General features: G+C 41.1%; 1 protein-coding gene across 3 annotated transcripts in view; it reads right to left on the minus strand.

The window, feature by feature from the left end:
• Positions 1-1998: 1998 nt before the first annotated feature.
• Positions 1999-17656, minus strand: part of LOC101170823 (uncharacterized) — a 45617-nt gene continuing 29959 nt past the window's right edge. For 2 of the 3 annotated variants that reach the window (XM_078932731.1, XM_023965380.2), the window contains 20 exons: positions 17570-17638; positions 13570-13638; positions 13393-13464; positions 13241-13309; positions 13047-13118; positions 12877-12945; positions 11749-11817; positions 11541-11609; positions 11384-11452; positions 9342-9410; positions 8446-8514; positions 7386-7454; positions 7224-7304; positions 7119-7154; positions 6987-7023; positions 6331-6888; positions 3777-4006; positions 3441-3669; positions 2582-2776; positions 1999-2498 (listed from right to left, as the gene is read on the minus strand). In XM_078932731.1, the coding sequence (XP_078788857.1) occupies positions 2491-2498; positions 2582-2776; positions 3441-3669; positions 3777-4006; positions 6331-6888; positions 6987-7023; positions 7119-7154; positions 7224-7304; positions 7386-7454; positions 8446-8514; positions 9342-9410; positions 11384-11452; positions 11541-11609; positions 11749-11817; positions 12877-12945; positions 13047-13118; positions 13241-13309; positions 13393-13464; positions 13570-13638; positions 17570-17638 (2208 nt within the window). In that variant the 3' untranslated portion in view covers positions 1999-2490. The remainder of the gene's footprint in view (positions 2499-2581; positions 2777-3440; positions 3670-3776; positions 4007-6330; positions 6889-6986; positions 7024-7118; positions 7155-7223; positions 7305-7385; positions 7455-8445; positions 8515-9341; positions 9411-11383; positions 11453-11540; positions 11610-11748; positions 11818-12876; positions 12946-13046; positions 13119-13240; positions 13310-13392; positions 13465-13569; positions 13639-17569; positions 17639-17656) is intronic. The other variant, XM_023965383.2, reaches the window with a different exon arrangement.

Here is a 17656-nt window from a genome sequence, read left to right on the forward strand (position 1 = left end):
TTTCCTCGGCTGAGCTGGAATCTGGCTCAAGACTGTACCGCTGGATAGCTCAGATATTGCTCACCGTTGTTGTCGTAATGTTAGGTTGGGGGTTTGAGGGGCTGAAAGCTAGCAGAGAGGAGAGCGTGTAAAACGATGGAAGTAGAGGCAGGATTGCTCAGATGAAATTCTAATGAACTCCTGCACCTAGAACACAAGTTTTTCAGGATTTTGGCTTAAAATGGTATGATCATAAATAAAACACTACCATGAATACTTTGGAAACAGATACAAAGATGACAAGTGGGTTTTTAGACTGTTTAGAATGAAAAAAAAAAATCTGTGATTTTCCCACCTAATAACTTAGAGCTTTTTCTGTTCTGCTTTTTGAGTAAAGTTTTTCTCTTCAACAGCTCCTAGGTGGTTTTCAGTTCTGACTAAACACAGTTTTGCTTCAAATTACTGAAAAAAAACAGCACTTTATGATTCATAATACAACAAAAAAGGAAAATATTTCTTTAAGCACATTTTGAGATGCTGGATTGTATCCATCCCTGGCTAACTAATTTAATGCTATTAATTTTGATGACATGTAATTCAAGCTAAGGTATGTAATACGTTTTGTCGCATTTTTTTAATTGGATTGCAGAAACCTGTTTATGTTTTGATTTCATGTTTCTTCAAAGATATTCAGTTTTTGATTATTACACTGTTCTAGGAAGCAGCTTAGCTGTAATTAAGTATAGCTGGAAAAAACTTTTAACTGGATCCGCCTTTTACCATTGATTCGACTGACACTTCAAATGAGCTTTAATTCTGCAAAGACAAATCATTTTGGATCACATTCACACATGGCTCTGCCTTTGCATTAAGAAGTTTAAACCTGTTTATTCTGAGATGGCAATTTCCAGAAAGTTTCTCTTTTTAATTCTTCTGCAGTTTAGTCTACTGACTAAATGGTGGCACCAATGACAGGTTCTCTTGACATGTGATGTCACCATTACCGCGGTTAATCAGGTCCCTTGCTGCCAAACAGGCTCAAAGCCCCGCCCCCAAACCTAATAAGGCTAAATTCTGAAAACGTAAATTCTGAATTCAAACCGTCATCTAAATTACTGAGAGCAACGAGGTAAAGAAACAAAAACACAAAAAGCAATATTTGAAAACACGAAACAGCAGCTCTTACAAAAAGCCATTTTTTAAAAATTGGTAACAGTTATGGATTGATAGATTTTTTAATATAATCTTAAGTGTTTCTTCAAAAAAAATCTAATTTTACTTTGTCAAATACTCAATATTTCTTTCAAGTTTACAATGTGCATATTTGAGTTTAGAACGGTTTTCAAATTTCTTTTTTTTTTAATTATAAGGTCTATTTTACTCATTTAAACTTTGGTTTGTGTTCAAGTTGGTCCTGATTGGACCCAACACCCTAGAGCCCAGATTATTGGCACACATTTTAAGCTTTGTTCCCAGTACACAGAGATTTTATTCAAAATCAGGAAACCATTTATAGGACGATTATTTTTAAAATAAGTAAATCTAAAGCTAAGAAAACAAAAAAACATCAGTACTATTTCTAATTTAGTTTAGTCGGTTTTTAAATTAGCAGCAATTTGCTTTTTAGAATTTTGAATTTAGATGATAAAATAAAAAAAACCCATATATTGACGGCCCAGCGGGACCTAAAGTTCATAATTCAGTTAAAAATGCATAAAAACATTTAATGTTTTTGACCAACTAATATAGGCGGATATACCAAAAATTCCCATTTGCATCTAAATTCTAGTAATTATGACGCATTCTTTGTTTTCTTAGTGAAACCTGATGGGATCTTTTAAAAAAAAAAAAAAGAAAAAAATATATATATATATATATATATATATATATATTTATAAATGTCATAAAAATGTAAATACATAAAAAAGTAAAAGAAAACATTGTATATAAAAGTTTTATGCAACCTTTTAAGGTGAGGAGATCGTAAGATGAAACGTTTTATATATGAAAAGCTCAAAATTTCGTTGTAAAACATAAATTTTGTTGTTTATTATGTTTTTTTTTATTTAAAACAGTGGACTGCTGATTCCACAAGGCAGAGTACAGAGCAGTAAACGTGAGTGACACAGTGATGCCTGAACCCAGCAGAGGGCAGCGTTCCTGTGTCGGTCCATCAGTGTTACAAGTTGAACAGTTATCACATTTTCCATTGAAAGGCATTTCAGTTTACAAAAAAAAAAAAAAGGTTCCACGGAGCACATTGTGTTTATTATGGCTCCACTTGATTTGAGGTTTTTTTCTTGATCTTCTCAGGACTTTGTGTTAAACAAAAAAAAGAAAAAGAAAAAAAAAGTTTGGTATTCCTGAGTTGAGTAAATGGATCTGCTGATCCTCTACATTGTTAGTTTGAAATAGTTTATTCCTGGAGTCATGATTGTATGAGCCTATATATCGTCCCATAATCCTTTGAGAATCCGCCCCTCCTTGGATGATCTCCAGCAGGTGTTGGGCTCAGCCTCCTGCGGAGGGAAAGCTCAAAGTCTTTGGGACGTTCGGAATGATTATTTGGGCGGATCTGGCGACGCCTGGGTGGATCACAAACCTGTGGTTCTGCCCAGCACGCACGTCCTCTTGCACTCCTCCTCGGTGTCGAAGCGGTTTCCGTTACCATTGCAGCCTCCGTACCAAAACTGCGCACAGGCGTTGGCCTGCTTGTCGTAGTACCAGCGGATGTTGTAGTCCCGGCACGTGCCTGGCACCAGAACCAGGGAGCAGCGTGGGTCTAGCGGGACGGTCTCTGCGGGGAGGGGGGGAGAAAAGGGCTGAATGAGGCAGTGTGCGAAGTTCAGCTGAAACTGTGGCTTTGCTTTTCTGAAGAAGCAGCATCAACAAAAGCAGACCGATCATAAAAAATGTTCCTACATGCTTGTGTTTCTGCACCTGCGAGATATTGTGTTGTTTCAGCCCTTTGGGGTTTCCTTCCGTTTTTCTTTAATGCTTTTTTTCTCTCAGCAAGAATAAATTCAAGGATTTTAAACCCATGGAGTTCCTAAGAAGCAGAACAACATGGACGGGTTGTTCTTCATACCTTTAGGACAAATAATGTTTGGACTGACGAGACAAAAGATTCAACCGTTGGCAAAGTTTTGCCATCAAATTGGGTGTCAAACTGAAGTGGTAGCTGTCAAACACGGCGGTGGTAGTGTGATGGTGTGGGGTTGCTATGCAGTTTTAAGATCGGTACCATGCTATGTATTCATAAGAAAACTGAAAATTCCAAGACTGTATGCAATTAAAGCAAGACAGGGTCTCACACAAAAGAATCGGTATGGGGCAACTTCGAAACATTTCCTGTTTTTTTTTTTACCCTAAAGTCAGATAATTCTCTGTTTTTAATTTATTTTGTGATTTCTTTCCCGTAAAAAAAAAAAAAAGTGCTGTGGTGGTAAACTAGTTTGTACCTTTGGGAAGAGCTGGCTTCGTCTGCACAGAAACACCTGAGGACGATGGATTTATGTTTGTAGAGGAGGAGGAGGATGACGAGGAGGAGCCTCTGTTTCTGGAGGAGTCTTCAGTGGAGGGAGGGGGAGTTTCGTAGTCAAACACGTCGCGGGTAAATGTGTCCCCCCGCTCTTTTCCTAAGTTTGACGTCTCCTTGGAAACACTCCGGCCTCCTCCTTCTCCTCCCTGCTAAGAAGGAAAGCGCTCAGCGTTGCGTACAGAGATCTGCATGTTTATATTCACATTTGTGGGCTCCATACATGTGTTCCTTTACTGAAGTGTTAGCTGGCCCCTACCTGGCTTTGAGACCCGACGCCAGAGTTGAAGTCCGTCTGCCTGTTGTTCGCCGTCTCCTGGCCGGGAACGGGCCGGTACCCGTAACCGCCGGTGTCATACTTCCCAGCATTTATCAGATTGCTGTTGTAGCCATTGTAGGCATTGTTGCCGTAGCCGTTGGTTATCTGGTTATAAATCAGCGCTCCGTTCTCGTCCTCGCAGAACTGGCTGACTAACTTAGACTCCAGAGCTGAAACACAAACGCGCACAGGTCCAGCAGAAAAACTTTTGAGAAGGGGCTGTCCTTCAGCGCAAACTGATGACTCCAACAAAAACAACAGCACTTTCTGCACAGTTTAACCCTTTAACACCAGAGTTTTAGCCCCAGTGTTGCTGTTCTTTCTACTACTGTAACTCTTCAACCGTTTACAGTATAATTGCTGTCCCAGTTCGGGTGGGCACTGTGCCGATGCTCCAATGGCCAGGCTGGCTACTGGTGTGAAGAGATTGCCAAATACGGTTTCCTCACAGCAAAGCCAAGGCCTTACTTTATTTTTTATTATTATTTTTTTTTTTAGAAGTTACATAGTATATTCTTTGTACGTAGTGGTCATGGGTCGCATGTTTTAACGGAGGGGAGTGGGAAGGGTAAAGGGTGGGTTGGGTTTTTACTGTAATATTGTGTGTTTTTTTTTTTTATGTTAAAGCGCTTCGAGCTGCGCAACTGCATGAGAAGCGCTATTTTATAAATAAAGTTTGATTTGATTTGATTGACATAATTCCAACAGATTCTGAAGTGGAGAAAAACAGTGTTGTGCAACACTTTACAGTAGAGAAAATGTTGTTCTCCTTTCAGTGTCTCCTTTCAGGGGTCACCACAGCAAATCAGCTTCCACTGGTTCACACGGGTGGTTTGGCAGACGAGTTGGGGGCTGGCAAAACTATGGCTAGTGCGAAGGGTCTTACACAAGGACCCATAGTGGATTGAGTTAACCACGCCCCCTGGGAGACTAACCCGGGTTTCCCATGCACCAGTCATACACACAGCCAACTGTGCCATCCAGCATAAATCCTGTCTTTTTTTTGTTTTTTGCATAGTTTTGTTGGGGCTGTGACTTGTACTCAGGCACGACTTCTGTGATCTTTTTAAACGACAATATAGCAACAACCACTAGAGGGCACTGTAGTTCTGAGTATCAGTATTTGATACAAACAGCAACACAGAAGAAGAAGCAGTCTGACACCGGGCTTGGCCGAAGTGTTCCAAAGCGACACAGACGAAGAATTCAACAGATTTAGGGATTTTAAGCTATATATAAAGACTTTCGTTGGCTTGTTAGCATGTTCTTTTTTGCTACGGTTATCTGAATAATTTTTCATATGTTGCGCTAATATACTAGATTCCTGCTTTGTTTCATAAAGCTTTTTAACCATCAACGTGTTAAGTTACTGAGGCATATATTTAGTCTCTTATTGTCATCTATTCGGTTATCATGCTTTGCCTTTTAAGAGGAACTGTCTGTTCTTGTTCGCGTTTTTGGTAAATGAATTTCTCTGTTCGACTTATATCTGATCTTTTTTTCCTTTTTGGCTGCTGTGACTTATACTCAGTAGTGACGTCTAACCTAAAAAAATAGGATATCGAATCAACGTGAATCAGCTGATTCTGTTGCAGAGAAAAGCGGCGTTGTGCAAATACGCAACACTTTACATTATTTAGAACTCTGTCCTTGTGTTAATGACTGAACTTTAAAGTGTGTGTGTTTATTTGCTGCTGCTGACGACGAAAGCTCTGGTATTAAAGGGTTAAAAGTCTCCTTTGGTATTTCAGACACTGGGACAAATTCAGAAGTCTAAATAGTAAAAAAAAAATTGCGACTACGTGTTCAACCCTGAGTGTTGTGATTCGTTGCACCCCTATTGATGCTACTATAATCACAACGACTATAAAAGAAGCAGAACTTCTTTATAAAGGTTGTTTTTTAATCAAATGTGTGCTGGTTTTATTTGACTAGGGAGAGGCCAAAAACCCTTTGAAGAAAAAAACATTTCATACTGTTAAACTTTGTGGTGGGACCATCATGATGTGGGGCTGGGCTACATTTTTCTGTTTGCTGTTTTAAATTTTTAAATGAAAAACAAAATGAAAATATAATTTGTATGACAGAGAATAGGACAGATGCAGGTTTATGGGGTCATGACGGTAGCTGGAGTAAGAGGAGAAGAGGCAGAAGACAGGGGAAGACGGAGGAAGCTGATTCGCCGTGGCGACCCAGAAGGAAAAAGCGGAAAGGAAAAAAACAAGATTAAGGTTAGAAGCAAAAAAGACTGCATCCCCATGGCTTCATGGCCTGTAATGGATGAAAAGGCAGCTAAGTGAGGTATTAAATAAACCTAGTTTTTTTCTTTTAATGATGCGTGTCTGTTTTTTTTAATGTATGTGACCCCAAAGTTCAACACATAATGTTAGGTAATGGAAGGTTTCTTCATGTCTGGTCAGGGTTGTTCAACCGTTCTCAGGTTTCTGTCTTCAGCAGCTTGATGTCTGAAGATTTTTATGGGAAGTTCTCTTACTTGGCAGAGTGTTGAAGTCGTCAATGAGGAACATGTGCTCCTTGTCCGGGTCGGAGGCGATCAGGTTGAGCTCTCTCAGGAAGTCGTCCCTCGTTGGATCCGAGGTGTTAACAATCCCCAAAGCAAACATCTCAATGTTGGCAGCGTGTGCTTCTCTGACGGCCACATCCAGCTTCACCGGCTCTCGCTTGTCCGTTTGTCCATCGGTGATGACGATGGCCACTTTGCTGACACCCTCTCGTGACCTGGAAAAGGCCTCTTGCGTCGCTTTACGGATGGCTGTCCCGGTGTAGGTGCCCTCCCCCATGTAAGCGATGCTCCTGATGGCGAGCTTGATGTCCTCCTTGGTGCTGTAGCGGGGCAAGTCGAAAACCAGATTCACATCCAGGCTGTACAGGACCAGGCCGATCCTGGTGGCTTTGCTTCCAACGGTAACTCGGTCGACCAGCGCCATCACAAAGCCCTTGATGATTTCGAAGTTTTCGGGCCCAACACTCTCTGAGCTGTCGAGGACGAACACCAGCTCCATGGGCCTCTCCTTACACTTGATCCCACAACCTGGAATCACCACAACACAAACCATCAAGGCGTAGCTGCCTCAGCACGCTCTAGACCTTTGATCAAAACAGGAGCTGAACATCCCAAAAATCTCTTACCGCAGATCTCTTTGATCATTCGAATGATGTCTTCTCTCTGAAGTAGAGTCATAAACATCGTTTAAGTTAAGATTTAAGTTTAAGTGTGAAAATATTAGTAACATACACAATATTGAAAAAAGTTGGACTCACAGTGAGGCCGGCTTCACCTTTGACCCCTGCTCGGCCCTAAAATGAGACCATCAGGATGTGGTTCCACAGTTAAACTGCAGTTGAGGTCTTTTTAGGGTTACTTACAGGTTCTCCTGGAAATCCAGAATCTCCCGTTTCTCCTTTGATGCCCTTAAGTCCCCTCTCCCCTGACGAGCCTCTGTCCCCCTAAACCATTTCACAAAGCAAAGTTAAACGGCAACCACGCCCACAACCAGATCATAAACGTGAGGTGGAACGATGACGGACTTTGGGCCCGGGAAAACCCTCTCCTGGAACTCCTCTTGGTCCGGACACACCCTGGGAACCCTGTTCACCCTGAAGTCACAGCAGCACAAGAGTTTACCAACGATAGTCGCTCTGTTTAAAAGAAGGTTTGGTTCTTAAAGACCCACTTGGATGACAATCGGGTTCTAAGTGTTTTAACATGTTCTGGTGGCATCTTTCTGATGATGGATGATAGAAACAAAAATGCATTTTTTATTAGTTTTTCTTTTTTCAGATCGGCTTGAATAAGTACAAAAAAATAAAATGATCCTATTTAATACGCAGAAAATACGCTGGACGGATCGCAAGCTTGCAGACAAAAAAAATCCATCCCATCCTCATCTGGCTCAAAACTACAATTACACCTGTAATGTTAGGTTGGGGCTGTAAGCTAGCAGAAGAGCTTGCAACAGAGAGCTCTCAGCATCAGGGAGGGGAAGGGGGGGTGGGGTTGCTCCGTGCCAACGGTCCCACAATTGAATGTATATAAACCTGGACCGAGCGGCTGTGACGTCACCCTTACTTACGGCTCGGGCGCAATGAGGCCAATTCAGCCGCTGTTTTTCTGTGATACGGCCGCTGCCGGTCAACAGTGATTGGTCCGAGTCAACGTTTCTACATAAACTACTGTCGCCAATCAGGAGTAAGCTTGTTTGAAGTCCACAGCCCTTCCACTGAAAGCAACTGGAGAATGTGTCAAACGTTCCATGTGGGGGGGTCAGCGGGCACCATAAGCACCAAAGCATCTGAGTGGTCAGTTTATCACTTGTGCTCAAATTTGCGCTACAGAAAAAATATAATGAAAAACAAATTCAGATTAGCTAGATGTTTAAATAAGAGTATCAGAGCCGCTGTTTATTTCTCTATAGATGTCTAGCAGGTAGTTCCTGTTCGGAGGGGGTGGGCGGGGGTGTCGCTCTGTCCAATGAACTCCTGCCGCTCTGCAGAAACTCTTAATCAGAAGACCACTGGGAACCCAGTTAAAGAGCTCAAAAGACGATCGGAGTGGGTCTTTAAGGACGGACCAGAGGCCGCAGCCCACCTTTGGACCTTGAACTCCTTGTCCTTGTGGCCCGGTTGGTCCTGGTGGACCCGGTCGACCGGGATTCCCCTGCAAAAATAAAACATTTGAGATAAGTCACCTCCGACAGCGTGAGGGAGACGAGTAACCAGAGGAGCAAGGATGTTGGAGAAGCCTTCAAGAATCCAGCTTTGATTTTCATCCAACTGGCACATTTTCTTTCAGTCTTTTTTAACTAAAGGTTTACTTTAGTCTAATATTAAAAACATGTGGAAAATGTCAAATTTTTTGAGACACACGTGTACTTTAGGAACTGACATGAGAATTCACTCAGCGTGGACATGATCTAACATCTGCCAGTGTGAAGTTCCTTCTCCTTCTCCCTTCCCCACCAGACGGCTTTTGTTGAGTCCCAATTAAAAGCTGCCGAACGCTCCGACCTGCAGAGACTCGGGTCTACAGTCTGCAGGGGATCCGGGTGTGATCTGCACTTGCATATGAGGAGCCTCAGTGGTTTTCACTCAGACCTGTTAGACCGAGTGTTTCTGATCGCAGGAGTACGTCCATTGAGATTCGCACCTGCGGGAGCAGTTTGGGCGAATAAACACCCCGAACAAATGAGCCGGCCGGCAGCTCTATTGCTTATTTTTTTACATCTCTTTTTTTCTTCTTCTTCTGGGCATGTTTGCACATGTGATTAGCAGTTTCCTTTTTATTTTTAACCTTTTGGCCCTCTGAGATTATGACTCAATCACAACCATCTGGCTGCATTTCAAGCTAAATTAAAGAGGACTTTCTGCATAATCAAGCTGACCTTGACTCCTGTTTGCTGGAGTTTTCTATAGCAGTATTAGAAGCTTCAAAACAAGAAAAAGAAAGGAAAAAAAAAACAAGAATATCAAAGGTTTTCAATTTACCGGAGGGCCTTGAAGGCCTTCACCTGGAGGTCCAGGTAAACCAGGCAAACCTCGGAAACCAACGTCTCCCTGAAAAGGTGTAAACAGACAGGAGTGGAGAGGAATTTGTGCAAAATGATATTAATATGTACAACAAACACTTTTCATTTAAAGAAAAAGTATTGTATTATTTGTAAAAAACAAAAAACTTCTTGGCTTTGTGTTTGGGTGTTTCCACCCCTTTTGATAGTAAACGTATTTCCACAAATATTTAACGACATCCACCAAGTTTTATATTTTTTTGCGTAATCACTTCTCTTTTCTTCCTTTTCTTTCTCTTCAAGATGAAGATGAGAAGATGGATTCAATTTTTTTTTCTTTCCAAGGTTAAATACTCAGTGACTTTTACATCAGCAGCATTCCTTGTGGTATTTCATAAAGGCTGTAATAAAGTGTTTTCGTGACAAAACCACATCTGTAGACCGACAACGGAGCCTAAAGCAAAAAAAAAAGAAGAATTTGGAACTGTTCAAATTTGAAATACAGAAATTGTAATTGCACCCCTTTTTGTACTTGTACTGCAATCCCTGGTGTGAGTGTTTGACCTACTAAAATGGTCTTTTTTTAATGTTCTTGGATGAGGCTTAAGCAGAAAACATTCATCATTTATTGGCATGAAGAAAACAAAAAGGAAGAAGTTGTTTAAACAAAGTCTTGTAGTGAGGAATGCCTGCAAAGAATGTGAGATCAGAGCCAAACAGCATTTATTCAGCCAATAGGACTGCTTACAGTACAGTGCAGCTTTTGTCTTAAAGAGCTCCAACTGTGGGTGACATGATGTGAATGTCTTCCCTTTTGGCAGAATTCCCTGGAAAGCTCCGGCCTTTAGTGTTTCTGCGTTCAAAACCTTCCCATCCGTGTGTTGCTATGCGAGTTTCTGGCTCTACTTACAAAACACATGGCCATTCAAAACGCGCGTTACAAATTAAACCGGTTGAACTGCGACCGATCAGGGACTAAGAATTTCGTAGCGACGTATGGATGGTGTCCTTTTTTTGATCACGGAAGTACCAACCGTTTGAAAATTGATCATGGAGGAAAAATGAAAAATACAGAAATCTATGACACCAAGTGTTTTATATGTCAGAATAGAGCTGTCAAGCAAGATTTGCACCCCTTGGACCTTTTGCACCAAGCCTCTTCCATCTGTAGACGGCAGTCGTACCTTTACAGCGTTCCTGAACGCACATCACATGCATGCTGTGTACGTAGCATTTACCTAATTCAGAGGAATTTAAAGTAAAATTCATTACTAATTTGTATTTTTTCCTTTAATTTTATCGCCCCAGGTATTGGTAACAATGCTCAACAGGTTTTTCTCCTTTTCATCCATTATTCTCCTTTATTGCAGGAATTTGGGACATTGTTTTAAGAAGAATTTAGGGTTTGGTCACCTAATTTAAGGTTTTTTCCCCCAGTATCAATGCTGTTGTCTTGGGTGTCTCAAATCCCTCTCAAACCCTTTCTTGAGTTAAAAAGTCCAAAAATGTTATAGACAACTTTGTGAGAGTCTGGTGACCCATGACGAGAACTAAAAATGTGTGAGAGAGGATTAAAGGCTGTAATCAAACAGTCTGTTGGTTTCCATTAGGCTCATTTTGAAGCCTTGCTTTATTTATTTTCCAATTCTGTGGCCATGGCCATTTTTGATAGGCTTTGATCTCATCGGCTTCCTTTTCTTACAGAAAATGCGCCATCTCACAGAAAAGGTGTTAGTGACCATTTTGGAGACAAAGACTGGATAGTCACTTGTCAATGAAATGACCAAGATTCTTATTTTTTTTTTTTTTCATTTCTTTATGATTCTACTGAGACTTCAAAAACTTAAACATCAAATTAAACTTCAACAGAATATTTATGCTTAACCAAAGTCACAGAAAGGCTGCGTCGAAATCTTGAATCCCATAAACATGCAGTGAAGGAATGGACACAGTCCACATCCAGTACTGCATCATGTCCTTACAAAGATCTGTTTACGTTATGTTTTTTTGTCTTTTTCTCACCTTTGGACCTGGAATGCCAACTCCTTCCAATCCAGGTTCTCCGGGAAGTCCAGGCAAACCAGGAGGACCCTCAGAACAAGTAATGGTATGTGTAAGTTATACATTAATGGTAACAAAGGGACAGATGCTAATATTTCTACACAAAACAGGTCTTCACCATTGGTCCTGGATATCCTTCCCCTTTGGGACCGAATGGACCTGGAAATCCTGGATCACCTCTGTCACCCTAACAGAAAAGTCTGCTTTTATTCCATGTAAAACATACAGCAACGTGAAAGGGAACAAGTTATGTAACTTGTTCTTTTTCTTTTTTTTTTAATCTCAAAATCTTTAAATAATCTACAGCAGCCGAAAGAATTTATTACCTTTGGACCTGGAAGTCCATACCCAGTCTCCCCAATTGGGCCAGGTGGACCACTAGGACCAACATCACCCTGTGACACATTAGTGGAGTTCAGCCTAAATCGCTCACACAAAATCACATGACAACAATTTTCCATTACTTGTGGTGTACCACAGGGCTCTGCCTCAAGACTCCCTTAATTTTCATACTAGTTTGTAAGCTTCATCTTTTCGAAATCTGTCTGATACTGTGTGCTCCTTTGCTTCTAAGAAGCCACCACAGGTTTGCAGAGAGTCATGTCAGTGAAAATGAATCTTAGAAGCACCACTGATAAATTCACAGTATCTTATTTTAATATTAGTACAACAATAAATACAGTAAAATACTGCAAAGGCATCAATAATCAGTTGCTGTTTTTGCGGTTTTAGGAAGTAAGAAAGGGTTTTGTTTTACTCTTAACTCATTCTTTAGCTACACAAAAACGACAACACTTTTTCAACAAGGAGCAGGCAGAAAGAAAAACCAATGTAGAACAAGCTTTATGTGACTTATTCATTCATTCATTATTCAACAATGTCTGAACTTGTTTGTACAGAATATTTGAATTGTTTCAATTTACATGAATTTACAATGACCTCTTTCTCTCTGTATATTCTCATTAGGATGAGTGTAAAGGAAAGCCGCTAAATCGAAAGTCTCTAAAAAATAAAATAAGTAAAGCGGGTCGCTGGTAGCAAAAAGAGATGTTTCTTGGAAGAGTCTAGGAGGCTTTCATTGTGAAGACTTCTAGACGTGATGTGTTTGTTTCTGCGCCGCTTTAGATTTCAATGGAACTGGAGCATAAGTTGGTCCTCCTCCCAAGTATATCTTGCCTTATTTATGGTGAATGACATTCAAACATTGAATAAAGCATCAAACTCTGGAATAAAACTGACTAAATTAGTTTACTCTCCAGGAAAAGAGCCAGACTTCTTTAAAAGAGCCGAAGGGAAGCTCTCATTATAAAACAATGAAGATTTAGGGCACCTTTTAGAGCCCTCTTACATTCTTTATATGCAGTTAAAAATAAAAATGGATGAAATAATAATAATAACTTGTTTACATAAAACCGCTGAACAGAAGATTCAGGAATATTTCCTTTAGACGGTACCTTAGGTCCTGTGATGAAGCGTCCCGGTGGACCAGGAAGACCCAACCTTCCTTGTGCTCCTGGCTCTCCCTGATTGAAAATGGCGAAAACCAAGTGGTTACAAGGCGGTTATTTCTAGTTCTTTCAGCTCACGGGTTCAGAACTGGCGTTGGGTATTGACGGCTATGCACCTTTGGTCCTGATGGTCCAGCGATACCCGGTGGACCCGACAAACCTCGTATGCCTCTTTGGCCTTGATCTCCCTTTAAATCCATAAGGAAAACAGTTTTCTTATGTCAGCAACTAAACTTTCAATTGTGGGTTTTTAACAATCAGTAAGGATCAAAAAAGATCTCGTCCAGGATGTTCAAGAGCTAATGCATACCTTTTCACCTTGTGTGCCAATCCCAGGGGCCCCCTCCGGACCCCTAATGCCGACGGCTCCTGGCTCACCCTGACAGCCAAAACCGCACACACGCACGGAGGTTTTTAATCATTTAAGCTGTTATGTTATTGTGATATCAATCTCTTAATTACCTTTTGTCCTGGGGCTCCATCTTCACCTGGCAGCCCCGGCAAACCCGACATTCCCGGCGATCCTGGCTCTCCCTTGTCAACAGACATGAGAGACTCGTGTCAGTTTGTTGACTAAAAATCATTAACACCAACCTTCAGTCGATCTGATGAGGGTTCTGATCAAAAACTCAGCCACACCTTCGCTCCGGGCTCACCGGCTCCCCTTTCTCCCTGAGCGCCAACCTCACCTGGCAGCCCTTGATCTCCCTGTCAGACAACAGCACAGATTTTTTTTTGAATTGTCAGTCAAAATAAAAGTTTTTTCACCCCTCTTTCTTGGCATTCTGGACAGAATATGTTCAAAAACGTGTTTTTTAAAGGTGCATTTCATAAAAGCATCATATATATACACACATGTATGTGAAATGGGGAGTATCCAGCCTGCAGACTATTTCAGATAAAACAAGTTCTTCAAAATGACAAATATAAAGTCACGTCTGACAATCTTGGCGTGTTGATGTCATGTATGCAAAAAGGAAGACTTGTGCATATCAATTGTCTGGAAAATGCTTTCACGTGTATTTAGGCTTCGTGCGTTTCGTATTCGAACAAAATTCTATCATTAAAGAGATATACTACCCAGAATGCCTGAAGGAGGCAAAGTTGGGAAGTTCTACATACTTTCTAAATAACTGCAAGTTATTGGTTTGTGTGCATTTATAAGAAACGCAAAGGGAGACCGGACCTCCTGCCTCTTTTATTCATGAGAGTGCACAACGACAGGTTACACAGACTTCTGTTTGTGTCTAAAGCTGAATATTTAAACAGTCTGATCAATATATCTCACCAAAACATTTGGTTTCCATAGATCCCTTTCTTTACACTATCTTAAGTTTGTAATAGCACCAACTAGATACAGGTGGCCGTCACGAAATATCAAGGTTGTTGACCGATCAGAGAGTCCATAAGGAAGAAATGTTCATGAACTTTTTTTCTAAAGGCATAATGCGTAGGGCATAGGGTGAACAGGTCGTAGTGAACATTTATATAACATCCAAGGGGAAGTAAGGAAGTGAGATACAGGTGGATTTTTCCTTTTTTCCACCTCCCCTATAAGATCTTTTAGTGCTGTTCACATGATAAGCGCACGCTCCCTGCGTGCAGCTTGACTGTTACAAATTAATAGGATTAGACAACATAATGTAGTTAGAGTGGAGATACTATGGCCACCTCTGCGTGCACCGTCGGCAGTGGTCAGTAAGGAGCCAGTGCAAGCACTTTAACAACCACTACTGTGGCTTAAGGTCGCCGTACGACGGCATCACCCGTACATCATAAATCAGGCATGTCCAAAGTCCAGGTCAAATGCGCCGCAAGCTCCTGTTGAAAAATCAATACTATGTGGCCTCCAGCACTTTATAAGAACTGGGAGAGCTCTTTTATTTTTAATTTAATTTTTTCTAAACCTAGGTTTCATTGATTTTCTTCTTTAAAACAAGGTATGACAGAATTTTACATGGAGACCAACAATTATTTTACATGGATTAGAATTTTATGACAAAAAAAAGATGAATGAATGAATAAAATATAATAAAAAAGGAGGAACCGGGCATGACCGCAACCACTCCAGAAACCTAAACTGAGGATATTCTCCAATTATAAGACAATCAGAGAGCTCTTTTCCATTTGTCCCATTCATCTCTGAATTTGCCTCCTCTCAGTCTCAAGGCAAAGGTCAACTTCTCCATAATGAAGATGTCTTCCACTATAGGTGAGCCACCTCCTGGTAATGGCCTTCCTTGCTGCAGTTAATATTTTTTTAACCAAATATTCATCTTTGACTGCGACTGTCTCTAAGATATTACCCAAATATCACAGACTGTGTGAAAGGAATCATGCATCTCAGCACCCTTGTTAAAGCTAAAATGGATGGAATTCCAAAAATGAGACTATTTCTCTGGTTATACGTCACACATAGACGGTGCTCCAGAGAAATCTTTGGAGCGCAAACAGGACCGACCGGCTGCTCCGCGTGAGTGAACCGTGTCTCTGAGCAGAGCAGCCGGAGAAATAGCTTTGTGTTTGCGGACGGGGGGGTGGTGCGCTCCGAGGGGGAGGCTTCCGACCCCTGCCAGACTCAGGAGAACTGTGTGTCCGAGCAGAGCTCGGACCGCCAGCTCACACACAGCGGCTTTGGGGCGGTGTGTGAGCTTTTCAAAGCAGAAGTGTGGCTCAGTCCTTAGAAACCGTTCAAACAATCACGTGGATTTATGTTTCCAGTCGTTTCCCGACAAAATAAAGGCTGATGTTATTCCCACATATTTAATGAAGATGCAGATTGCGGTATTTCCCGCATGGATTTTGTGTTCAAAATTGGTAGAAGGATGTTGGAGATGGAGCTGCCTGGCAGGAGGGCAAGAGGACGGCCAAAGAGGAGATATATGGATGTCTTAACAGAGGACATGAAGTTGGCTAATGTTAGGGTAGAAGATGTCCATGACAGAGTGAGGTGGAAAACGATGATTCGCTGTGGCGACCCCTGATGGGAAAAGCCGAAAGAGAAAGAAGATTTTGTGTTCATCAAACAAGGCTAATGTCGTTAGCGTGTGTTAGCCTCTCCTAACCCTGGCTTCTTCCAGCTCCGTTCTTCCACAAAAAAAAAGCACTGACCACATGGATTAAAAATAAAATGAAGAGCGAACAGGCGCTTCATAGTATACATAACAGTAATAAAAGCGCGTTTAGAAGATCGTCTCGTATTTTACCGAGCTGCTGCATGAATATTTATGGCAGCTAGGTTTGTTTACAGTGGGACTCATTTCCTCTTCCGGTATTTTCAACACTACTGCGCATGCCCAAATGATTTATTCCGACCGAAAGTGTGACCGTTCGTCATAATCTGAAAAGGTTTTTCTGATCCCATGTACACGGTTGAATTCCAATCCGACCATTGATCCGATCAAGATATTTTGCGCATGTAACCTCGGCTAGTGTTTATTTTTAACCCTAGGTGTATTAAAGAAACTGATTACATTTTCCGTTTGAATTCTCTCCATTTCAGCAATGTGGTAAAGGATTGTCCTTTTGCATTTTGTTGACATGACATAAGACTAGTGTACATTTTGGAAACCACCTCAGATGTCTTTTACCAGCATGCACCTCCCATTATTTTTTTTGTACCTTCCCTTCTTCCCATCGAATTTCTTTGAGATATCGAAAGAAGTCTTGACTGTTAAATTCAAACGCCTCTCTCAGATCTTGAACATTTCTCCTCTCCTTCCTACACAACTGCTTCAATGTTCAATTCTTCTGCTGGTTTAAAATTCTTATTCAGATAAATCCACTTCAGAACGTTTCCAACTTTAGTTGTTGCGCCACTTTTTTTTGCCAAAATCTAATTGTGAATATTGTTACTGGATATAAAGACTTTTTAATGGTATTCGGTGCACCATCCGCTCCGAGAGGGTCAGAATCACAGCAATGAGTGTGATTTTTTTTTATTGTAATTTGGCTACATTATAGTAAACCTGTGGCAACACTATTGTCGAACCCTTTTGCAACACATCTAGCTTATTTCAAGAATGTCAAATGTAGATTAAGAAAATGGAATAGGCAGCGAGGGGTGCGGCTTTCAGGACAAGTGGAAATTTGAATTTGATGTTATCATAAGATTACAGGTGGACTGGTTTGCCCTCACAAATATTCACCTCACCAAATGTGGAAAAAGCCTGTCATAAAAGCATGCAACTTAGAAATACGCCACAATACACGACAATCATAATTTCTATTTTCATGCCGTCTCTTAAGGCCGAGCCATAAAGAAACAGGTGACTAAAACTATAGTTCAAAATAAATGATAGAGCCTCATCTACCAGAGGTAAGATCCTTTACACTCTGCCTCAGTATTCAGATGCATTGAGTTAAAGACTTGCTTCCAAGTAAAAATCATTAAATTAAAGAGTACGGAATGTAAAAATACGCACTGTAGAAAAGTGAAAGAATATTTATGTTTGTTGTTAAGTTGGGCTGCTTTACATTCATCCTAATGGGGACAGACTTTAGTTATTGAACCCAACTTCAAGTAGAAGAAAAGGCAGAGCTGGAGTCTTAACTTGCATTTTGGCTCTCATTTAGGTCAACAAATGAGTTGGATGTTGCGATCTGACAGCTGCATAAAGTGGGCTTTGGTAGCACAAACCTTGGGTCCTGGCTTTCCCTCCCCTTGTGGGCCTCTGCTCCCCGGCGGACCTCTTGGGCCTTCGGTTCCCTGCAAAGAGAAATCCAT

The sequence above is a fragment of the Oryzias latipes genome, chromosome 2 (genome assembly GCF_053564925.1).
Source record: "Oryzias latipes strain Hd-rR chromosome 2, Olatipes_Hd-rR_3.1".
Taxonomy (NCBI): domain Eukaryota; kingdom Metazoa; phylum Chordata; class Actinopteri; order Beloniformes; family Adrianichthyidae; genus Oryzias; species Oryzias latipes.